Here is a 24,214-nt window from a genome sequence, read left to right as displayed (position 1 = left end):
TATCCCACTCCTTTAGGTGGTCACAAAGCACCGAGCCGATCTCCCTGTGCTGTGCGGCTGCTTCCCACTAGCTATCTATTTTACATTTGGTAGTGTAGGTATGTCCATGCCACTCTCTCACTTCGTCTCAGCTTACCCTTCCCCCTCCCCATGTCCTCAAGTCCATTCTCTGTGTCTGCGCCTTTATTCCTGTCCTGCCCCTAGGTTCTTCAAAACCTTTTTTTCCTTAGATTCCATAGATATGTGTTAGCATACGGTATTTGTTTTTCTCTTTCTGACTTACTTTACTCTGTATGACAGACTCTAGGTTCATCCAGCTCACTACAGATAACTCAGTTTCTAGAAACTCTTTTTTAAGAATAAAAATTTCTAGCCACTGTGATTTGCAGACTGTCACCCTGCACATTGTGGGTTATAGAGGTCGCACTGTCTGTCTTGGTGCTCCAGGTGCTGAGGAAAAGGAGCCGAGGATGGCCAGGCAACTTTGGCAAGACGTTCCATAGTTTACTGAGCCTCAGGTGGCCACGTCGGGTGTCTCTGTGCACCCTGCTGCACGTGCTGTAGCGGACGTCCTTGAAGGGGCTGCTTCTCGCTGACAGGCCTTCTCGAGGCCGGGAACACAGTGGGATTGCTGGGCCGGAGGTCAGGGAAGAGAAGTCGTTGGCCAATTTCTAAAGATGGTAGCGTGTGTGTAAACAGCATTGGGGTGAAGTGACCTCAGATTGGATGTTTTATGGAAGACGGCCTGCGGGAGAGATGTGGTGCTGCTGGCGCTCCAGGATGGGGCTGGTTTGCAACTCGGCCCGAGCGTGTGTCTCTGGTGTCCATTTAAAAAAGTGGGTTCCAGGGAATTCCCTGGCCGTCCAGTGGTTAAGACTCCACGCTTTCACTGCCCGGGCTTAGGTTCAGTCCCTGGTTGGGGAACTAAGACCCTGCAAGCCGCGAGGCACAGCCGAAAAAAAAGTGGGTTCCACTTTGTCCAAAGTGAGTAATCGGGCTCTGACGTAGCAGGGAGCGCGCGCTGCGGAGGAGTAACTGTGTGCACGGTTTCTCACTAGGCCGCGCCGCTCGCTGCGGGGATAGCATCTTGTCGCTGGTCACGCGCACCTCGGCGTCCTTTCCTTCGTTCTTAGTTCAGCTCTTCCAAGTGGCTTTAATGAAGCTCAATTATGAATCAGAGAATTACAAATTGAAAAGTTATGAATCAAAAGATCGTGAATCAAAAAGCTGTGAGTCAAAAAGCCATGAATCAAAAGGTATTTAAATACTTTCTTCCTCCTTTTTCCACCAAATAGAGCTTTCAAGGTGGAGAAAACACTCTTTTCCCCGCGTGGCGCTTCGCTCACGCCCTCTCCTCGCGTCGTTCGCGGCCTCTCGCTTTCGCGGCCTTGCTGTGCATCTCTCTTCCTGTTCTTTGTGCAGTTCTGGATGTTTCCTGGAAGTTGATCAGGGTTTAAACATTAAATAAAAAGTTAATACACTCATCTTTTTATTCTTACGACCTTTTTTAAAGCAAAAAATTTATCTGACTGGCATTTAAAATGTTTCAAAAATGTTTGAAGCGGGCCCATCCCGTGTGGTGGTCAGGGCATGCCCCGGGCTGGCGGGACTTGACGACGTTTCCTGAGCGAGGCGGTTACCTCGCTCCCGGCCTGCACTCCCACGGCCACTCTGCAGAGCCCCTGCCCCGGGCTCAGGCCCCTCTCGCCTGTGTTGCAGCTCACTCCAGTCACTGTGGGAGGATGAATATGAGAGAGCCCCTCGGCGAGGACGGCCACCTCCGTGCAAACGGGGCGTCGCTGTGTAAGTATGGCTCGGCCGCACCTGTGCCCTCCTTTCAGGCCGTCCTGGGGCCCCGCTGGTTAGGACGGGGCCAGGGCTCTCGCTACCCCACTTCACACCAGGAGCCTACAGCCACCAGGGGGCACTGGCTGGGATTTTGGTTTTTCATAATTGAGTTTCCTAGTTTTTTCAAACTGCCGTTGCTGCACACCGTTGAGATTGACAGGGTTTGCGTGTTCATCTGTCCAATTAACTGCTTGTCCCACCCCACAGGCGATGACTGTAAGGGGAGGAAGCACCTGGAAACACGCACCGCCACCCGCTCGCAGCCCTCAAGGCCAGGAGGGCTGGCAGGGACCGTGGGGCTCGCCTTGTCCCATGCAGGTTGTCTCTCGCGCTTTTGTGTTTTGTTTCTGTCGTGTTTTCACAAATGCTCCTTGTTCATTGTTTCTTTGTGTTTGGAATTCAGGTGTTCAGTAAAAACAGGAAAATAATAACTCTTAAAATATGGAGAATATTGCTCTTGAAAAGCTTCTTTGTAAGCGTATTTAGTATAAATTAAGCATATGGAAAGTAACGTATTTGAGGTGAAATGAACGGCTTAGAAGAAGCTGTGTCCTGCATGGGGGATGGTTGGCCCGCACCCAGGAAACGGGCCACGTCCTGAGCCTGTGCAGCCGGGGTGCTATGGAGAAATCCAGTTTGCACCTGTCAGTGTCTTGCCGAAGGGTGCCTTTATAGCAGCTTTCTTTAAAAGCTGAACTTCAAAATTTGTTGTCTCTTAACTGTTAATTGGTAAGCATAAAGCAATAGATTTTTTAAAAAAATCCTCTTACACCATGTTTCTTTGCACGTCAGCCATGTTGGAATTGCTTAATGTTTTCAGGAGTCAACACGTAAATGCTGGTGTGGGTGTATTACTTCCAGCGGTCACTCTTAAAAAATGAAAACAATTGATTTCACGAGCAGTTTTCTGCTTTATATAATGTGTGACGTTCGGTATAAAGTTTATTGTGTTTTATTTTGTCATCCAGTGGGACTACCGGTTATAATTCCAAAATACTTTTTCACCGGGCTGTAGGAAGATTTTCATCTTGCTGTTTGAGTAACCCTTGTCTCACCCAGAGCATGTTAACTGCTGGTGTCCACGGAATCTTACTTGCTTTAAACGATTGCGCTGTCTTTCCAATACCCATTCTGCCAGCAGCAGCTGTGCACACGTGCAGGGCAGCTGCCAGCCAGCTCCCGCGGGTTTATAGGAAACGTCTGCATTTTACGTCCTGCGTGTCTACAGGCAGAAGCGAGTGAAAACTGTTCAGACACAGAGCAGGGTTTTCATAAGTTAGTTTCAGTATCTTGCTTGGACTTCAAGTAGTCGATTGTTTTTCTTGAGGAGAGACTCTTGACTGTCTGATGCGAGAGGATTTTGGTACAGTGCCACACGGTGGGTGTCTCTTGCCGCGTCGGGACTGTGGGGCTGGTGTTTGAAGGTGCCCCTCCCGCCCACATCTTCTCCGGCACAGGTCACTTCTCGGTGCAGGCGCTGTGCGAGGTCGGAGCCACGGGAGGGTTTGTGTCCAGGACGGTGTCATCGGTGCTGTGGTTGGCGGTGGCCGCTCCAGGTGGTTATTTTGGCTTTCCGTGTTAGCGTTCGCTCCTAGGCTGTTGGCAGTTAAGCACCTGCAGTAAACTGTTCACCTAACCAAGTAAACATTTCATTTTCGGTTTACATGCTTTGACCCTTGATGTAACGTGTTCCATCCTTTATTACTTAGCAGTGCTAACATACTGTGCTTTTGGCTGCATGGCATTCATTGTTTCTCCAGTGTATTGGGTGCTGTTGTAAGTCTAGCTGCTTGGTTTTACTGTACTTGAGAACGAACGCATGGGTTTGTTGTTTACTCTTTTGTATCTTGTCTTGTGTATGACATATTGCTTTGTGGCTTATTTACGTTCCAGTGTTTGAGTTATGGATATTCCTGCTGTGATGACTAAGCATTGTCCTAATATACTTCATCCCTAACTTCATCTTAATATACTTTCAAAGCATCTGTTAGTATATTTCCTTATGCTGCTAGCTTGGCCTTCACAAAACCAGTCCATTAGGAGTTTGGTTTTCCTAAGAACGTTTCCTTAGAATGTTTGGTGTTTTCTCTTTTAGGGAAGGCAGCATCTGAAGTATTCTGGTGGCTTGGGATTGGATGGTACCAGTTTGTTACTTTGGTTTCTTGGCTGAATGTGTTTCTTCTTACAAGGTAAGGAAACTGATATCATGTCAGCTTGGTGTTTTAAAGAACTGATTTTGTGCTAATTTCGTGGTATCATTTGATTTAATCATTTTATATTTTGCAAAGTGCTTTCATATTCTTAATTTTTCAAACCACTCCTGTGAGAAAGGAAAGGCAGGTGTCATCCTTGAAGAAAACCGGAGTGTGCAGAGTTTAAGTGACACGTCCAAGATTACACAGCCGGGCGGGTGTGCTCGGGACGAGACCTGGACCCTCTGGCGCACTTGCCCCAGCGCCGGGTTGCCTCGGTGGGTCGATGACCAAGGTCCTTGAGTGCCCTCCTGTGCTCCCAGCCCGGCGCGTTGGCAGTTACTGACCTGCTGGGTTGTTCACGTGGGCCCGGAAGACACCACCGTGTGGCCAGGTTTTCCTTCAAGCAGCCACTTACCTTGTGGATAAAACTAACTGCGTTTCTCAGCCTGTGGACTTCCACTTTAAATTAGGGAGGGGGTATTTTGTATAAAATTATCTAGAGAGGTCATACAGAATGGTGAGCCCTGCCTTCTACTTTTTCCAAGTTAAATGTTTTTCTTTTTATTCCTAGGTGCCTTCGAAATATTTGCAAGTTTTTAATCTTGCTCATTCCACTATTACTTTTACTAGGTAAGTAAAATTTTACTTTGTTACCTAAGATGACTAATATGTACACATGCATATATATGTAAATCAGTGAAAGAATTGAACATTTAAGTACACCTTTTGAAAAGCACTGTATGTACAGGTGTATACGGTTGCTTTTTCTCTCCTTCAAGGTGCAAGTATTTCATTATGGGGCCAGGGTGATGTCCTTTCACTCCTGCCTGTGTTAAACTGGATGCACAGCCACAGAGCACAGGGGGTGGATGACCCCAGGACCACGCTCACACCCGACACTTCCCACCCGAACCAGCCTCTGCAGGTAATCAGTTAGGATGCGCTCTTCCCTGGCGTTGCCAATCTGTGTTCTCCAGCGTAAGTTTCCATACTACTTGTAAACTACAAGGTAGGTCAGTTGGGCACTCTGTTTTAGAAAATATTTTAAAATGTCAAATAAGCATGTCTTACAGCTCCTTAAATGTTCCGAAACAATTCAAGTAATGCATACAGGCACACCTCAGAGATACTGCGTGTTCAGCTCCAGTATCACGCGAATATTTTGGCTTCCTGGTGCATATAAAAGTTATCTTTACACTGTACTATAGTCTGTTAAGTGTGCAATAGCATTACGTCTAAAAAAATAATGTACAGGCCTTTATTGAAAATACTTCATTGCTAAAAAATGCTAACCATCATCTGAGCCTTTAATGAGTTGTAATCTTTTGGCTGGCGGAGGGTTTGAAATATTTTGAGAATTACCAAAGTGTGACACAGAGACACAGAGTGAGCAGATGCTGTTGGGAAGATGCGAGGACAGACTCACTGGACGCAGGGTCCCCACAGACCTTCATTTGTGAACAATGCAGTAGAGCGAGGTGTGCCTGTATTTCAAGCGGTCTCATTATTTAGTTCATTTTCATTAAAAAAAAGTTTTCATTACTTTGGAAAATACAGAAAGCATAAAGAAGAAAATAAAACCACCCATAGTCTGCCACGTAAAGGAAATCACGAATGACGAACATTTTCATATCTTTTCCTTTGGGGGTGTGTGTGTGTCATAGTTGACGTTTTACTGTAACGCTCTGTTTCGTTGTTTCGACTTATCCTGTACTGTACTCTCCTTTGCCAGGTTGACCTTCTCGTTTGTGTCACCTTTGGAACTTCTTACCGTTTCAGGTTGGCGATGAGGTTTTCCACTGGCATCGGATGAGTGAAGTGGAAGGGCAGGTGGCTGCATTGTCGGGACAGTGTCACAGCCATGACAAGAAGCTTGGAGAGTTGTCAGCCTTGCTCCAGAAACTGCAGGCGCGGGTGGACCGGGCAGATGGCAGCAATGAGGGGGTGTCGCCCCTGGTGAGGAGCGTGGTGGGGGCAGCATCTCAAGGGGGCTGGCACTGGTGGGCTGTCGGGCTCCCAGGTGATGCCACCTTGGAGTTCTCGGGGGTTGTGTTTTCCTTCTGGGGACAAGGAACAGGAGGGCCCTGCAGTGAGGGGTGGCCGCATGGATGGCAGTGTGGGTTCCTGGCCTGCAGTGGCGGGGAGCTGCGGTAGGCGCCCCCGGAGGAGATGCCACGTCTGAGGCCAGGGTAGGGGGTGGGGTGCACTCTGGGAGCAGGCGGAGTTGGGGGAGGGGGTGGAGGCGCGTGGGTGACGCCCAAGAGTGAGGTCAGGCTGCGGCGGGACAGACGGGTGTCCCTAGCCTGCGTTTTAATTGGTGAATGGATTGAACACAATTGAATGAAATTTTTCTGGCACTGAACTGAAAAGCTCAAATTTGTGATTTAAAATATCTCAAGATCATGAAATAGTTGAGTAACTACTATTCCTTATGAAACCGTAGGCCTGTATATACGTGTCTCATTTATTTGGTTCTCAAGGAAAGGCTTGTCAGTCCATTTTCCTCAAAACTGATGTTTATTTTCTTAAGTTCCACAATGATTTAATTTAGGTATTTTGGATTGAAATCTTTAAAATAGGCGTTGCCCCTTGTCTCCACAAATGCTTTTCCCTGATCCTGTTTTCTCAGCAAAGAGCCCACTACCCACCCAACTGTTGGCACTCCAACTGGAGGGGACCCTCCACCCCTGATCACGCATGTCTTGTTGGCCTGCGGACCCCTCAGGGCTCCCCACGGCCCCACCGTGCTCTCGAGCAGCCTGGCTCTGCCTGGCTTCGCCGGAGCCTGCCTCGACTTGTCTCGGGGTGGGTGCCCCTTGCCGGCTGTTTCCTGACTGGGCTCAGTGTTCCCACCCTCCTGCTCACCTGTCCCGGCATCAGCGTGCGCCCCTGTTTGTAGCTGTTGCTGGCTTAATCCACTGTGTTCTCACACCTGTTGGGGGCAGAATGTGTGAATCGTCTCGATTCTGGTTGGGTCCCTGTAACGTGCTGACAGGCACTGGGATCCCAAAGTTACTAGGCTTGTTCCACCTTCTCTGCGTGGCCCCCGGGTGCCTGCTTGGGGTTCTCACATCCAAAGGCCACCTGGTGTCCTGCGTTGATTCCTCACTAGTTGCTTATTTTTGGCTTCTCAGCCGTAGAACTGAGATGATTTCAGTGAGATCCAGTTAACACCGTCAGGAGTGTTCTGTTCCTCATTTTAAAATGAGATTCGAGATGTGATGAGCTGAGTGCAGATTTAGCTCATCCTTCCCACGCTGTCCTCCACCACTTACCCCTGTTCAGGTATGCTTGTGACGGTGACCCTGGCAGACTGAAGCTTGGTTCTGCGGCTGCCACACACTGGTGGTCAGCGTGCTGACTACCTGCTATCCTTCCCTGAGCGGCTGGCACAGGTTTATCCCACGTGTGTCTCCAGGAGAGTGGGCCGCCTGCTGCATGTGGCTGTGCGAGTTTAAAGTATTAACACTTAGGGACTTCCCTGGCGGCCCGGTGGTTAGGACTCGGCGCTTTCATTGCCGTGGCCCGGGTTCAATCCCTGGTCTGGGAACTGAGATCCCACAAGCCCCGAGGCACAGCCCCCCACCCCCAAAAAAAAAATTAACACTAAGTAACATTTAGCTTCTGTTTCAGTTGCCCCAGCCACACATCAGGTGCTCCGGGGCACATGTGGCCGCCGTGCTGGGCAGAGGCCGTCCCGCTGTGCCCAGGGCCGGCGGGCTGTGCAGTAGGAGGCCCGGCCTGGCCGTGAGGACGTGCAGCGAGTCCAGCGGCTGACCCTCCCACGTCCCAGTGCCCTGGGGTCGTCCTCCCAGTGGCCCTTCGTCCTTTAGCTTCGTTTTACCTGATTTGTCATCTTCTATTTTTATAAGTCATTGTGGTTATATTTTGGAATGAGATGGGGTATAAATCAGTGAATGAAACTCCTGTAATAAGAGTATATAATGACTTCCTGTTTTTCTTTCTGACCGGATTTTAGTTGTTCAGAATGTGCAGGTGTTCTTTGCCGGTGGTGGTGTCTCCTGTATGGATGTCCTTTGATTATATAACTGGCAGAGATTTTTCTCGACCTTCCCAGGGAGTGTATCTGATAACCTTACTACAGATTTACCTTCTAAGAATTGCTGAAGAAATGGGTGGGAATATGCTGGACGAAGACTGTTTTCAAAGCTACTTATGTTGAGAAAACATTTTTCTCTCTCTGGCTGCTGTGCTGATCACTTCTGTCCCTGAGCCGGGGAGGAGCTTGCCTGCTTGGCCGCCCGATCGGAGCTTTCATCCCCTGATCAGCACTGTTCTGAGGGCTCTCGCACCGGTTCTGATGACCGTTGAGATGTCACACATTTTATACGAATATGAAAGATCAAGAGGGAGTGAGTGGGCCCTTGGTGGTTGTGGTGTAAGTCTCTGGGTACAGCGGGTGCCTAGGGAGTGTGTGTTGAATGAATGGTAATTGCTCTGCTGTCCATGCAGGTGTTTTTGGTAATTACCAGTCTTCTTAACGAATATTCTCCTGTGACTAGAAAAGCTGTTTGTGCCTTTTATCTTAGGGCAGGTTTCAGAGGCGGAGATGAGGACGTCACTGAGGTCACCCCCATGGGATGCTGTGTCTAGCTGTGACCACACAGTCTCTGGCTGTTGTTGTGCTGTGTAGAAACAGCACGGCCTGACTGGCCAGGTTTGGGCTTATTTGTTGCTTAACTTTCTCTACCATTTGTTCATTCATTTTCCTTTTCAAGACCAACTATGTGACTCTCCACCAAGAATATGAATTGCGCATCTCCGGTCTGGAAGATATTCTTGGAAAACTGACAGAAAGATCTGAGGTATTCACGCTCTTGACCTTTCACTCGCAGCCCCAGCACCGTGATTTCCTTGATAAGCGTCAGCTGCAGTTACTGTGCTCGGTCCCCAGCCTTCACAGTGCTTCCTTTAGGGTGTTTGCTGCCATCCTTTATAAAACGAAAGGGAAATATTTTTTTTAGATTAAAAAAATTTTTCTATTTATTTATTTTTATTTTTGGCTGCGTTGGGTCTTCGTTGCTGCGCGTGGGCTTTCTGTAGCTGCGGTGAGCAGGGGCTACTCTTCGTTGTGGTGCGCGGGCTTCTCACTGCGGTGGCTTCTCTTGCCGTAGAGCACGGGCTCTAGGCGTGCGGGCTCAGTAGTTGTGGCTCAGGCTCAGTAGTTGTGACTCATGGGCTCTAAGTGCAGGGGCTTCAGTAGTTGTGGCACGCGGACTTCAGTAGTTGTGGCTCATGGGATCTAGAGCGCAGGCTCAGTAGTTGTGGCGCACGGGCTTAGCTGCTCCGCGGCATGTGGGATCTTCCCGGACCAGGGCTCGAACCCATGTGCCCTGTATTGGCAGGCGGATTCTCAACCACTGTGCCACCAGGGAAGTCCCCGTTGTTTTTCTTTTATGTTTCGTAAGTGTGTCCAGCTCACTGGCTCCCAGGTGGGGGTGGTTCTCCTCACTGTCACCCAGCCTCCACAGGGTGACAGTGTCTGTGGACAAGGGAGTGAAGGTTCACCCTGAACCTTCTGACAGAGGGATTTTCTGGTCAGAAAGTCTAGTCTTGTCAGGTGTCAGGCAGGCGGAGGGAGGAGACGGGCATCTGCATGGACATGGGTGAGGACTGGGGGCGCCGAGTGGGTGGCCTGGATCCCCTGATGGGCCTCAGGGGAGACGCACCGCCCTCGGGAGCTCAGGACTGGCCGCTGCATTGCTGACCGTGTCAGAGGTGGGCAGTTCAGTCCGTTCGTTGATTAGATGTTTCCAGGGTGCCTGAGGAAGAAGCGCGCCTCCGTGAGGAAGCTGGCGTTGGGCCTGTGCCGTGTCGCCCGTAGGCCTCTGTCGAGTTACGGCCTACATGGCCGCTGGGCCTCGGCTCGCGTGGGGCGGTGGGCGCCCGCGCCTGTGAACAGGCCGTGTTAATAAGTCATGCCTTCGTGTGTAAATCTGCCGTCCTCCTCCTTGTCCTGCCACGTTGAAAGCACTTACCAGAGGTGGTGGCAGCGCCGGCGACATTTGGCTTCCTGGCCTGTGTCCTGGTTACAGGAGTTGCTTATTTTGAAAATCCATCAAGCTGCTTTTTTGTATGACCTGTGCACCTCTCTAAGTATACATTGTGTGTCGTCTTTTAAAAGTTTGCTTTGAAAAGTAAACATCCCTCACCTGCCTGCCAACAGGCAGGTCTGGGCTTTAAATTAAGGGGGGAAAAATCCTAGATAAATATGTGTATTTCTATTTCTGTTTATATGTATATAGTCAAGTATATGATTTTATGGAAAGTTGGTATGTAACTTGTGTATTTAAACGGATTGTTTCTCATACATTTTAGGCCATCCAGAAGGAATTAGAACAGACTGCGCTAAGAACAGTTAGGTAGGATAACTTCAAGTAAATTCGTCTGCCGTCTTCTGTGCTCCTCTGCGTCACGTCGGGCTGTGCCGTCCTTAGCAGGGGCACGGTTTGCACCTGGGACGACTGGGCTGTGTTGGTGGTAACAGTCCCAGCTGGTGTCTTTCTGGGAGGCCCTTCAGGGCGCCTGAGGATGGAGGGGGGCCGGGGAGCTTGTTACCATCCACCTCCGTGCAGCACCAAGGACAGCGGGGGCCCCCCGCCTTTGCTCTGGGGAGGCTCCCTGCCCGGATGTGCCGGGAGGGTCCTCAGGGTGCGAGGAACGGGCCGTGAGCTCATGGCACAGCGTGGAGTGGGCTCCCTGCCTGGACCTCTGCTGGCTCTGCGGGCACCACAGTTCAACCCTGGTCCCCCGCTCGGCAGCCCCTCGAGGGGGCCAGACACCCGCCTTCTGAGCTGCGAGGCTCTCACCAAGGCTGGGCCTCCTCTGAGCCCTTTCTTTGTTGCTAAACAGCCCTGGTCCCTCAGCAGTTTCAGGGGGGTGGCGTTTGGTCCCTCGTACCCTGGTTGCTTTTCTCCCGCACATTTGTCAGCTTCCCTGAAGTCGCCTGGCAGCATGGAGCTTCTTCCTGTCTCAGAGCCGCTCACTGTTTTCACACCGTTGGTTTTGTCACCTGGGTTCTCTCCACCCCAGTGTCTGAATAGGACACTGTTACCCTTTTGTTACTCCAGTCACTCCACTCACCGGCTCAGCGCTCAGCTCGGGAGAGAGCAGATGATGAGCTTTACCTCTCGTCTTCCCGCTCTAGCTCCTGTGTGTTTCTGTGGATCCTATCGTGTGATTTGAGACCTCACCCACCCTCCTCTCAGGATGGGGATGAGTGTTAGCGCACTTCTAACGTTCCTTTAGAGCCTTTACATATCAGAACACCTTTTGACTGAAGTCATATGGATCCTGCAGTGTTTACCCCAGAGTGCACTCTTCTGAGATACGAACTGTTGGTATCTCAACAACCATAACTACCTATAAACAACTATAAATATAATACCGTAATATTTCATAATGTACAGTACCTACATTAAAATAGAATTGTTAAAACCCTGAAGCCATATGTTTTTAGTTTTCCAGTAGCATGAAAAATTCATATTTAATTTTATAGTGATTATCAGTAAACATTGTCACACTTCTGAAGTCTTTTTCAGAATTTTAAGGCGATAGGTACAGGTTTAAATATTAAATAGTATATGAGAGTCCCCACCACCACCCAGAGAAGCATAACCGCTGCTCGTGGCAGGTTTGGCCCCCGCCTGGGCAGGCGTGCGTGTCTGTGCGCGTGCGGATGTTGAGGTGGGAGCAGTCTCTGGGGCCTTGGCTTGAGACTTCTGTGCTGCGGAGGGACAGGGCGGTGTGTTGACAGCGACCTGCCTGGGGACACGGGCGCTTCCCCTGAATGTGCTGTCGTCACCCCCCACCCCAGCAGAAGTGACGAGGAGCCGCGCCTCCTTGCCGCGGTCCAGCGTCTGGAGCAGGAGCTGGGGCGTCTGAAAGCAGACTTGTCCGGTTGGCAGCATCTGAAAACCAGCTGCGAGAAGGTGGATGCGACATATGAAAGAGTAAGTTTCCTCAGTCTTTACATTTTGTTTTATCATAGAAAGTAAAAACACTTGAGTTGATATCTTTATTAAGTTAATTTCAACTTTCTTTAAAAATTTTATTTTACTATATTTGAAGTTTTTAACCATTTTGAATAAAATAATTAAAAATTCAGCTCCCCTCGAATTCCTGCCTCTCCAGTGACACGAGATGTCTTTCCTTCCTTTACACACGCATGGCCAAGGGCTCACCTTTATTGGGGCCAGGGCCATTTGTATATCTTCTCACCAAAGTAGAGTCACGCTGCAGTTTCGTATCACATCCTCACGTCACGGACATTGCTTCAGGCCTCTGTATCCATGTGCAGAAGAAGAAATCTAGACATTTATAGCTACGTGGAAATGAAAACACGGACGTTGGAGTGGCACAGGTCATCCTAAGTCAAAGGCGGACGGTTGGTGGGGAGGAGGTCTCGCAGGCCCAGGGTGACAGTCTGCGGCGCAGGGAGCTGCTGAGGCCGATGGGGCAGCGCAGCAGAGACGCAGCCCAGCCCGGCAGGCAACCCGTCTCCCTGAATGGGTTTGCAGGTCACGTGAATGACTGCTCCTCAGTCCTCGGGATGGCGAGGTGCTGACAGTCTCCTCCGGGGCTGGCTCGGGACACAGGTGTCCTCATGGCTGGGGGACTGTGAATGCCTGCAGCCTTTTGGGGGGAAGATCTTGAGATGGTCACGGGTCACAGAGACACACAGTCTTCGAGACAAGCAGCCACGCTCTTGGGACTCTGGGCGCAGAGGTGAAAGCGCCAGCGCAGGGGCCACGGACGAGTGTGCAGTGTTGTGACAGTAGCGCTGAGGTGGCCCAAGTGCCTGCGTCAGGGCAGCAGCTGACCTGTACGGTGGAACATTCCAGAGCCTGCAAGTGAGGAGGTCGATGTGCCTGCTTTGTCACAATGCTGTGCTTTTCCTGGTGCTTCTGCCCCATCTTCCACTCTCTGTGGAGCAAGAAGGGGAGCTTATACACATAATGATGTGTGTGTAGAAATAATGCACTTGGACGCTTCCAGCCTGCGTAAAGTTACATTTTCAGTTGTGTTTATGACTGTTTCCTTCTCAGACTGAGTTTGAAGATGAGGGGCCCTGTCATCTGCACCTCACCTGGGGCAGGGCCCCTCTCCTGCAGTCCCGTGGGCACCCAAGGCACCTAGGCTGTGCTCTCCTCTATCCCTGTTCCCCTGAATGTATTTCAGCATCTTTGGAGGGTTCTTAAGTTTCGTATGAAGGGAAAAAACCGTGTCAAGTTTCCATTATGGATTTTGAACTGCTGTGTGATCTTTCCAGGGTATCTAAGGTGACAGAGTGAAGAGTTGGAATGATTTAGCTAAAACAGTAGATTCATGTTATATTCACCAATGATTTTACTAGGTGGACGCCCAAGTCAGAGAAACTCTCAGACTCATGTTCTCCGGAGATGAGCACGAATCTTCTCTCGAGTGGCTGCTCCAGAAGCTGTCTGCTCAATTTGTAAACAAGGATAACCTGCAGATTTTATTACGAGATTTAGAGCTGCAGATACTGAAGAACATTACCCACCACATTTCTGTGACCAAACAGATGCCAACTTCTGAAACTGTAGTATCTGCTGTGAATGGAGCGGGCGTTTCTGGAATAACAGAAGCGGTAAGTAGACGATGAGAATTGTTTAAAATTCACATAGTAGTGAAACTGATCATCTAGGTATTAAGCTAGCAGATTTTTTTAAAAAAATATTTCTTTATCTATCTATCTATCTATCTATCTATCTGTCTATCTGCACTGGGTCTTAGTTGCAGCACACGGGATCTTTAGTTGCGGCATGTGGGATCTAGTTCCCTGACCAGGGATCAAACCCGGGCCCCCTGCATTGGGAGTGTGGAGTCTTCCCCACTGGACCACCAGGGAAGTCCCAAGCTAGCAGATTTTGATGTTTTGTTCTGCGAATGGTGTTCTAGGGATGTGATTATGATACAAAAAGTGCTTAGCACCATGCAGGGTGCCAGGAAGGGTAAGCTTCAGCTGTTGTTATCAAACTACTTCTTAGGAGTACTTTATACTTTATTAATCTTTTTGTCCCAAAGACTTGGTCTCCCTGGGTGGCCACATACCTTCTGGGTTTACACAAAAATTTCCCATAATACAGTCCCAAGTTACCATCTCTAACGCTAGTCCTTGTTTTGTCCACTTTTTATGGCACTGGGGGTTCCGGCTCTGAGACTTTCTTGCCTGTGTCTGAGCCGAGGGTCCCCACAGTTGAGAGCAGGACTGAGGTTTGGGAGTGCTGAGACAGCCCCCGTGCCTGTTGTCCCCAAAGAGAGTTAACTGAAAACCTGTCCTTCATTTCTGGGGTCATCTCCATGTGTGTCTCCACTGCCCAGCAAGCGCGTGCCATCGTGAACAGCGCCCTGAGGCTGTACTCCCAGGACAAGACTGGCATGGTGGACTTCGCCCTGGAGTCCGGGGGTAAGTGCCAGACCCCTGACCCAAAAGTGCTGCTACCAGCGGGAGGCCACTCAAGAGGCTGTTACCTGCCCCACGCCCAACAGTAGGGAGCTTGTTAGAACTTTCAGAGATCTGAGAAAGAGCATTATTCTAGGTGAGCCCCTAGTGTTCTGCCTCGGAGCACAGCCAGGTCCCCCAGGAGCTCTGGTGGCTGTGCTTGCAGCTCACGCGTCAGCTGTGGGGGTGAGCCTGTGAGATGACACACACCAGCAAAATCTCAGTTTGGGGGCATTTCAGTGGCTTTTAGGTTTTTCTGGCCATATGAGAGTTTACCACCACAGAATTATTGATTATTCACTTATGATCTTGTGTGTTGTAAAGTGTGTGGGTCTTTTTAAGTATAGAAGTCCAGTAAAAAGAAATTGACCCTAGAGCAGCATAGGCCAAGCTGAATGGAGAGAAGTTTGGGGGTGCTATTCTGGTTCCTCAGGGAAGTGGTCCATTGAGTCTGGAAGTGGTGCGTGGACATGGCACAGGCCCTGGACCAGGTGTATTGGATAAACCAGACTTGGTTTAGTGAAGCATCGTGTCCGTGGACTTCTGTCACCATCCCTCAGTGGCGTCCAGGACAGCACACCCGGATCACACATGGGAACACGGCTGTGAAAACGGGAATGACGTCATGTCAGTTCAGGGAGCATTTTGCCACCATACGTGTTAGAGAAAATCTTGGTTTTCTACATTTTTAAAACTTAGGAATTGCAGATGAGGGCTGGTTGACTAATACGGTCTCTCGGAGGAAAGGAGGTTCTTGATAACACTTCAGTAATAAAGGGTGAGGGCCTGTGGGAGGGGTGGGGACGTCAGCCCACAGTGAGTGTCGGTTACCTGCCCCAGCCGTTCAGGGCATCAGGCGTGGGGCTCAGGCCAGCCTCGCGGGAGCTGTGGCCCGTCCCCATCACTCACCCTCTCGCGGGGGCTGAACAGACGGGGCAGGAGGCTGCTGCTCCGGGTGGATACCGCCAAGTTCTTCCAGCGTCACAAGTCAGTAAGGCTGCTGACTGCTCTTTGTGTATATTTTGTTTAGAATGACTGATTTAGAATATTAAGTGATTTTAGTTTTGTGTTTTGAAATTCAGTGATTTCTGAAGAAATCATTTTCAGAGACATCAAATGACGATTTAACAGTTCAGTGGGACCAGTAGTTGTCATTTTTTCTTAGAGGCATAATGAGTGCTCACAGGTTGGTATGTTATTAATTGAGAATTCTGATAATCCTGACAAGGCTGAACTGAATGTTCTGTTACTGAACAAAACATATATTGGCTCTTTTTAAGTGAAAAAAGTGAGTCACCGTATTTAAGAAGACACTTTTTTAGAATGAGAGTAAGATATTTTAAAAAGAATTCAGTGGTTCAGAAGTTTGGACCTACTGATCAGCTATGTCAAAATCACATTGTTTCCTTGTTTAAACTTCCATCCCATCCAATCCCTTTGCCCGTTACCAGGTGAGAAGCTCTAAAAGGGCCTGCGGCCGCGTTTGCAGGCGTTCTGAGGGGTTGTCATGTGCAGCCAGGTTAGGGACTGTTGGCTCTTAGAATACAGACTACTCAGGACTGTTTAGTTTTATTACTCACTTTTTTGTTTTTCTTTTTAATTTATTTTAGTTGATGTTTCTTCCCACACCAAGTTGTTTTGACCTGCTTTGGCAAAGTGGACTTTGTTATTTAACACTCTTTTTATTATTATTTTATTATTATTTATTATTATTATTATTATTGTTGAGGTATAATTCACATAACAAACTTCACCATTTTCAAGTGTACGGTTTCATGGCTTTTAGTATATTTATTATGTTGTACAACAGTCACCACTATCTAATTCCAGGACATTTCTTTTTTTTTTTAATTTATTTAATTTATTTATTTTTGGCTGCATTGGGTCTTTGTTGCTGCACGCGGGCTTTCTCTAGTTGTGGCGAGCGGGGGCTACTCTTTGTTGCAGCGTGCGGGCTTCTCATTGCGGTGGCTTCTCTTGTTGCGGAGCGCGGGCTCTAGGCGCGCAGGCTTCAGTAGTTGTGGCATGCGGCTCAGTAGCTGTGGCTCACGGGCTCTAGAGCGCAGGCTCAGTAGTTGTGGCGCACGGGCTTAGTTGCTCCGCGACATGTGGGATCTTCCCGGACCAGGGCTCGACCCCGTGTCCCCTGCATTGGCAGGCGGATTCTTAACCACTGTGCCACCAAAGAAGCCCCAGGACATTTCTGTTTATTTCCAAATAGAAACCCTGTCCTTGTTAGCAACTTCCTATTACCCCAGCAATTGGTAATCGTCATAATATTTGATCGCTTTGGCCTATTACGTAGGTCCTCTGGAAAACCTGACAGGTAACGCTGGTGCCTGGTTGCATGCGTTGCTCTTTGTTCTACAACGTGAGCAAAAGCTCACTCAGAGTCGCTGTCCCTGGAGTGGCGGGGGGGGAGCCCAGTATTTTAAGCCTTTGGTTGGCGGTAGGGACTGTGTGTCCTAAAGCAGTTGTGAACTGTTGACACTGAATTTGGAAAAAGTAAAATTAAGAATGGAGCTGATCTTCAAGTAGAAGATTCTTTATATGAGTTAGAAACGTGAGAATTTTTAGAACATTTCAAATAAATCTCTACAGGTGGGTAGTGATATTGCTTCCGAAACAGTGGGATAAGATGCTGAGACACGTTTCAACTCTGCTGTAGGTGGGAGCATCTTGAGTACCCGCTGCTCTGAGACGTATGAGACCAAGACCGCACTCATCAGCCTGTTCGGCGTCCCGCTCTGGTACTTCTCCCAGTCCCCGCGCGTGGCCATCCAGGTGAGCGGGTGTCCGGATCATCGTGTGCGTGTCGAGGCCTCCGGCACAGTCATGATGCCGGCTGAGACCGTTTTAGGGGTGTGCTTGTTTAGCTTCTTGCTGACGTGTAAGCTGGAGCGTGCAGCTCCTCGGTCTCCAGCTCGGCCTCTGCATCAGGCGGACACGTCTGTGGACCCAGGAGCACAGTCCCAGCGCCTCTAGGTCCCCTAGTGCCCCCTCTCACCTCAAAGGTGACTTCCGATGCCACCTGTTGGTTCTGCTTGTGTTTGATTGGTGCAGGCGAGGCCGCCTATCCTGTCCTGTGTCTGGCTTCACCCATTTCTCTAGGGTGTCGCTCACCGTCAGAGCTGGAGGGCCTTCCACGAGGAGGTCGTGTGTTGCGCTTCCTCGGTGTTTCAGGAGGTGGAACGGGTGGAGACGCGCAGGTGGCGTCAGGAGGAGTCCCTCTCCCTCTGCACGTCGCACCCACGGCTGCTCAGGGGACCGTAGGGCCCTGTCCTCTGGTGCCGTCTGCAGAGGCGCTGGGCGCCTTCACCGCCCCGGGCTGTGCCCACACAGGACTGAGGGACAGAGCTCCAGCGCTCAGAGACGTTCACCGGACCTCGGCGCTAACGAGCTGCCTTACGTTAATGACAGTTTTGGAAGGAAGTTCCAATAACTCCCTCTGTGTGAACCATCCACACAGTAGCCGTCTCTCACTTAAAAAGCACAAATCCGATCCGAGTCGGGAGTTGAGTTGAGCATCAAGTCAGGGTCAGTGAACCTCACGTTTTGGGTCCTCCAGTCCCGTCCTAGTGGCCGTCTTGTCCTTGGGGGCTGCCCGGCTTGGCTTTTGTCGTCTGAGCTGCTTGGACTGACCCCGCCGCCCCTGGCCCCAAGCTGCAGGGCCGCCCTAGAGCTCGAAGGGCTCCGGAGTCTCGACGTTCCACAGCAGGTCACCCAGGCCCACAGCCTTGTCCCTGGGCTGCAGGTTGGGTCTGGAGCTTAGGTAGCGGCCAGTACCTAGGTGCTGGGTGGATGTGAAGGGGCAAGTGGAGGCGGGCCTGCTGGGAACATCCTCTCGGGAGAACCGCACGGCACCCTGGACGGGAGAGCCAGGACTGAGGAACTGTGAGTCGTAGGTGAGGGGCTGCTCGCTGGAAGCCAGAGTCTGCGGAGGGTCCAGGGCCGGCCCCTCCGCCGCGGCCCAGGTCCAGGCCTGTCTGAGAGGGCGCAGAGGAGCCCGGCAGCCGCTGCGGGTGGTAGGGCTGTGCCAAGGGCCCGAGCCCCTCACGCAGGTGGGCAGCGGCGTGTTTGGAGGGGCAGGAGACGCACGCGTGGCATCGGAATGAATGGGGAGTGGGGGCCCCCGTCGTCCTGGCCTCTGAAGACACGCGGCTCTGCCGACTTGACCAAGCCCTGGCGTGGGCTCGTGGCTCCTCTGTTGCTGTTAAAAGTGCCCTCACGATGAGTGTGCGCCGCCTCTGCATCTTGTGCCTGTGCCCACGCGCTCGGCCGGAGGTGGCTCTGCAGTCAGTCAGAGGGCGGCCGCATACGCCGATGCGCGCTCTTGCCCAGCGCTGCTTCCCCCAGCGACGGGGTCAGTGTGCAAGAGTGCGCGTCCTCACGGCGTGCACAGCGGATTTTGTTCGGTTCAGGGTTACTGGCAATCTGTGAGATGAGACACGGCGGCACCACGTCATTTAAGTTCGTAATTTCTTGTTGTTCTGCAGGGCAGAGCATCTTTTCCTGTCTGAGGACCGCCTAGAGTTGTGTGTCTTTGAGATGTGTGTGCTGCCCTTTCTCTTTAAGGTTCTGGCTGACTCAGCGCTCGCCTCACGCTGCACGCAGTGGCCCTTTGGGATTAAGTCACAAACGCCTTGCCTCACTTCGTCTTTTGATTTCGCTCACGACCATTTCTTACCAGCAAAAATTCCATATTCCCCCCCGCCCCTAATATTAACCAGTTTTTTTCTCTTACTGCTCCTGTTTTTCGAGTGGTTAAGAGCTTGTTCAGCTATTGAGTTTTAGTGTTTGCCTTTTCCCCAGCCTGACATCTATCCAGGGAACTGCTGGGCGTTCAAAGGCTCCCAGGGGTACCTCGTGGTGAGGCTGTCGATGAAGATCCACCCGACCACCTTCACCCTAGAGCACATACCAAAGACTCTGTCGCCCACGGGGAACATCACCAGCGCCCCCAAGGACTTCGCGGTCTACGTGAGTGCGCCCGGTCCCGGGGCGGCCCCTCCTCAGCCCGTCTGGGAACCTCCTGGAGACGAGCCCTGCGAAGGCTGGGGACTTGAGAATAGTACCGGTGTCGCTGTTCTCCCCTCTGCCCGCTGACCTCTGAGTAGCCAATAAACGTGGAGGGAGACGTTCCAGGGCTTCCCCCGGGAGGGAGGATGGGGTGCCGGGCGACGACAACAACCCAGCTGTGGGAGGACTGGCCTCTCATCTGCTCGGCCGTAAAGTCTGTTCTGACAACACCGTGAGGCTGAATGTACAGAACAGAATGAGGACGTTGGGAAAAGACCATCCAGAATCCCAGCACCTATAGAAGTCACCATTAACACTGGTATTTTCCCCTAAAAAGTGCAGTTGAGGGACTTCCCTGGCCATCCAGTGGTTAAGACTCTGCGCTTCCACTGCAGGGGGCACGGGTTCAATCCCTGGTTGGGGAACTAAGATCTCGTGTGCCGAAAAAGAAGTGCAGTTGACCCAATACCATTCATAAAATTTCACTTCCTGCCTTAAAGAAACAAATTGACCATTAAGTACTTGTCCATGGCAGTGAACTTTACTGTACCAGTTTCAGGTGTACAGACAGCAGCAGCATCTGACGTCTGAATACATTAGAGCACCACCCCCCGTCACCCACGCTGGACCCCTTGCCCCGCTCACCCACAGGGTGTGAAGTGATCTCCACACACTTCTTTAAAGAGCAGCACAGGGTGCCCTTGTCCACACCCCCAGTTCACCGTTGTTGACTATTTCAACTCCCCACGTTTCAGGATAAGCCTCTTCGCTTTTTGGTGATCCTTCAGGCTAGACACTCAGGTGGCATTATGTTTCAGGGGTTCGAAGGGGGCCTTTGATTCATTGCACCATACGCATTGTTAGTATGAGAAGCGTTCCTTATCTTGTAGTTCCCTTTCTAATTGAGTCCTCTTTTTTCTAAATCTCTGCTAATTTGATAGATCTTATTTTAATCTACATTTCTATGTATTTCACATGCATGTTTCCTTTTTTGTAGATTCTGGTTTTGTTTCTATTCATTTATCTTTCGGTATCTTAGTTTCCTTATGAATATTTGAGCTTTTTAATATAAAAATATTAATCGTGTTATTCTGTTACAGATATACTTCCCACTGTCGGTCTTAATTTTGTGTTTAGTTACACCTGCTCATTACCTGTAATTTCTTCCATGGCATTTTCGTACCTAGAAAGTCCTTTCCCTTTATGAAACAGACATTCAAATTAGTCACCTGTACTTCCTACTGGTTACTTTTTTATTGTGGGAAAATACACAGAACATAAAACTCACCATCTTAACCGTTTTTAAGTGTGCATGCAGTTCAGGGACATCAAGTACATTCACACTGTTGTACAGCCATCACCACTGTCATCTCCAGAATGCTTGTCATCTTCCCAAACTGAGACTCTGTCCCTGTTAAACACTGTCTCCTGTCCCCCAGCCCCCCGGCGCCCGTCCTCTCTTCTTGGCTGTGTGAGTGACCTCCTTGGGGCCCCACACTCTGCTGACCTGCTCTCCTTTCCCCAGGCTCATCACGTGCCCCTGGGTTTCCGCCTGGGAGCATGGAGGGCTACAGTGGGCCACGCGGGTGTTGAGTGTGTTCTGCTACCTGTTAGCTTGCCCTCTCCCAGCTTCAGTTTTCCTGATCTGTATAACGGGAGGAATAATGCCTGCCTCACGGGCTTTGTGATCTGCGAGAAGCCCTTAATAAAATGCCCAGCACACAGAGGGCCTTACTTTAATGGAACAGTAATTTCCCTCTCTCAGTTACCTCACTACCGTTTTTCCTTTATTTGGTGACTAGATGGTTTTGTTTCAGGGATTAGAAAATGAGAATCAAGAAGAAGGGCAGCTCCTGGGACAGTTTACCTACGACCAAGAAGGGGAGTCACTGCAGATGTTCCCTGCCCCGGTAAGGATCCTTGCGCTTCACACAGGCTTCAGGTTCCCGGGTCTCCTCACTGCTGCCTGCGTCCACAGGACTTGCCAACACTCACACAAGTGCCCACAGGGTGTGAGGGCCAACTTCTGAGAAAGTGGATCTGAGCTTCCTAGCTTTTGTTCCTGAATGAGCCTTTTTAGTATATAATTTGTTCTGCGTAAATGTGTCACAGGTGATGAGTTCTCAAGAGTTTCACCTGAACTTTGTGTCCTGTGATAGATGATGTAGTTCACGTTAAAAGCTTAATCTCCAACTTGGCTGTTTAATCTCAAATCTCTTACCTGGGGAAGTGATTGGGCTTGGTGGTAGTAATATGAAATAAGTGTGATTTTTTTTTCCCCCCCCTCCTCAATTGCAGAAAAGACCAGAAAGAGCTTTCCAAATAGTGGAACTTCGGATTTTTTCTAACTGGGGCCATCCCGAATACACATGTCTTTACCGGTTCAGAGTTCATGGAGAGCCTATCAAGTAAAGAGACTACTCACGGTTCTTGTACATTTTGTATATATACTGGGACAGCCTGGAACACTGGAATCCTTCCTGGACGCGGGCATACAGAGAGCAGGATAATGTCACCCCTGAAATAAACGCACTGACTGCCAGCAGGACTTGCGCGTGGCAGCGATAAATGCTGACGCCCAGCTTGCTGTTCTGTCCACAGGAAACACTGCATGTTGACTGCTTGGGCTCAGAGACCCGCTAGCTACAGGTGGTCTCTGTGGAAATTCATTTGAATGTATGGTTCACAAAGACACTTACTTTTGGCCTGGGGGATTTGTTTTTGAACATAAAACTCTTTGTATTTGCTTGACATCAGGAACAAAGCAAAGGAAGTTAAAAGGTTTGGAGTGTTTTTGAAGCCTTGACAGCGGCCTTCACTGGCCCTTTTAAAGGACCTTCTGGGGCAGATATGTGTTCAACCCAGCACACGTTTCTTTCAGGGAAGAACAGTGTCACCAAAGTTCAGAGTTCTGAACTCCCTTTCTTTAGGGTGAGATTCTCCTCTATTCGGCACCAGTAGTTCTTTCAAGTCACTAGGTGGGGAAGTAATGAAAACGGGTTCTCCTGCCTAGTTTGCTCCCACTTCTGAGAACGATTTTCTGTCAGGTCTTGGCGTGTGAACATCTGTTCAGGAACCCTGGAGAGTTTCCCTTTGCAGGTTGAAGTGGGTCTGCTTCGAAAGGGGATGGTCTGGATCTACACAGACATGTAAATAGAGTTCTCAGGTCTCCACTGGGCTCATCCCATCGGATTTTCCCTGCAGTTTTAACTTCACACTATGAATAGGAACCAAGAAATCCAATCTTTTGGATATGTTCAGGTTTTGTTTTGAATTTTTCTGGAAAAGCAAACACTAACATGCTTTAAGTCTTTCAGAGGCTTATGCTTTTATTCCACTGATGGTTATTAAAGGAGATTGTCCATGATTGTGGCAAATTCATGAAACCAGGACATTTGGTGATTAGGTTTTCTTACAGCAGCACTTTGCACTGGCTCTGGTTGGGATTTGCCTTTTATTACAGCTGTTGGCCATTCTCTCTCAATTCCTGTGAGACTTGCTTTGGTTATAATTAGTATTTAATATTTTGACTATTTTACTGAGCAGACTTTATAAATGAGATATCTGCAAGGCACTTAAAGTGTTACAGATGTTTTACCTTAAAAATTATTTAAGTTTTATTGGGTTAAGACAGTCTTTTGGTGTACCATAAATGTTGTATTTTCAGAAAAAGATAAAATGATGGTGCTGACTGGTTTTCTGAAGAGTTTTATGTATATTGCACAACAGTCCTCAGATATACAAAAACTACATAAACTAGCATTTTTTTCACTCTTGTTAGAATTGAAACTAATGCCTATGCAGTTAAGTTGGGTAAAACGTATACAGATGTTTCATATATTAAAGGATACATATATAAATCAAAATTTCCTATATAAAACTAAATTTGGGAGATGGGGTGGAAATATTTTGAATATTAATTTATTTTTAAAGATGAGAGATAGGACTTTGTGCAATGTATTTTTGTAAATGCTTTTCAAAATATTTGTCATTGGTTGAGCTTCTTTCGCTGCCACCAAATTGGTAAGATGCTATCGAAACGTTTAAATAAAGAGTTTTAATTTTTAAAAAAATGCATGTGATATTTCAGATGAACAATAAACAGTGTGTTCCTTTCTGTACCTGCTTTGTCTCTGCCCCGGGCGGGGAGGGAGGGGAACACAGCGCGTGGAGCGGCCCCTCCCAGGACCCCTCTGGGCCGGGAGCGCATCCGGCCCGCGTTGTCGGGCCGCCGGACTCGGAGCCGCGTGCGTCCCCGCCGTGCGCGCCCCGCTCGCGGGCGTGTCTCCGCGCTTCCACACGGACCACTTACGAGAGAAGAGCGGCGTGTTTGGGTCTCGGGCGTCGGGGCGAGCGCTGATCCCGAGCGCCCGAGTGGGAAAGCTGCCCCGGGACCCCGAGCCGCCGGCATACCCGGAAAGTATTTATTGGAAAGTCTAAATACCTCAGCGGCCTCAGTTACAGCAAAGACCACCCTCCCCGCGCCAGAGCTGCAATCTCCCCGCTGCCTGCCCGCCATTGTAGCGTCAGCTCCGCCCCGCGGGGTCACGTGCCGCCCTCAGCCGCGCCCCCGCGGTCGTCTGCAGGCCGCGCCGTCACTCTCCGGATCCCCTCCCTTTGGTCGTGTGCCCGCCCTCCCCAGGCTGCGCAGGCCCGCCCCGCGGTC

At 49.9% G+C, this 24,214-nt stretch overlaps 1 protein-coding gene across 12 annotated transcripts in view; it reads left to right on the top strand.

Annotated features, from left to right (window-relative positions):
• SUN1 (Sad1 and UNC84 domain containing 1) overlaps window positions 1-23,669 on the top strand; it is a 53,019-nt gene extending 29,350 nt beyond the window's left edge. For 6 of the 12 annotated variants that reach the window (XM_059898003.1, XM_059898006.1, XM_059898004.1 and 3 more), the window contains 17 exons: window positions 1,059-1,256; window positions 1,720-1,803; window positions 2,056-2,166; window positions 3,306-3,404; window positions 3,944-4,037; window positions 4,615-4,673; window positions 4,823-4,968; window positions 5,823-5,999; window positions 8,783-8,869; window positions 10,383-10,426; window positions 11,881-12,016; window positions 13,420-13,674; window positions 14,409-14,493; window positions 17,198-17,313; window positions 19,342-19,509; window positions 21,366-21,458; window positions 21,847-23,669. In XM_059898003.1, coding sequence (XP_059753986.1) covers window positions 1,059-1,256; window positions 1,720-1,803; window positions 2,056-2,166; window positions 3,306-3,404; window positions 3,944-4,037; window positions 4,615-4,673; window positions 4,823-4,968; window positions 5,823-5,999; window positions 8,783-8,869; window positions 10,383-10,426; window positions 11,881-12,016; window positions 13,420-13,674; window positions 14,409-14,493; window positions 17,198-17,313; window positions 19,342-19,509; window positions 21,366-21,458; window positions 21,847-21,960 — 2,066 coding nt within the window. In that variant the 3' untranslated portion in view covers window positions 21,961-23,669. The remainder of the gene's footprint in view (window positions 1-1,058; window positions 1,257-1,719; window positions 1,804-2,055; window positions 2,167-3,305; window positions 3,405-3,943; window positions 4,038-4,614; window positions 4,674-4,822; window positions 4,969-5,822; window positions 6,000-8,782; window positions 8,870-10,382; window positions 10,427-11,880; window positions 12,017-13,419; window positions 13,675-14,408; window positions 14,494-17,197; window positions 17,314-19,341; window positions 19,510-21,365; window positions 21,459-21,846) is intronic. The other 6 variants (XM_059897997.1, XM_059898001.1, XM_059898000.1 and 3 more) reach the window with 6 other exon arrangements.
• The last annotated feature ends 545 nt before the right edge of the window (window positions 23,670-24,214 follow it).

Source organism: Balaenoptera ricei, chromosome 15 (genome assembly GCF_028023285.1).
Source record: "Balaenoptera ricei isolate mBalRic1 chromosome 15, mBalRic1.hap2, whole genome shotgun sequence".
In the NCBI taxonomy this organism is placed as follows: domain Eukaryota; kingdom Metazoa; phylum Chordata; class Mammalia; order Artiodactyla; family Balaenopteridae; genus Balaenoptera; species Balaenoptera ricei.
This window is presented reverse-complemented; position numbering and strand designations above follow the sequence as displayed.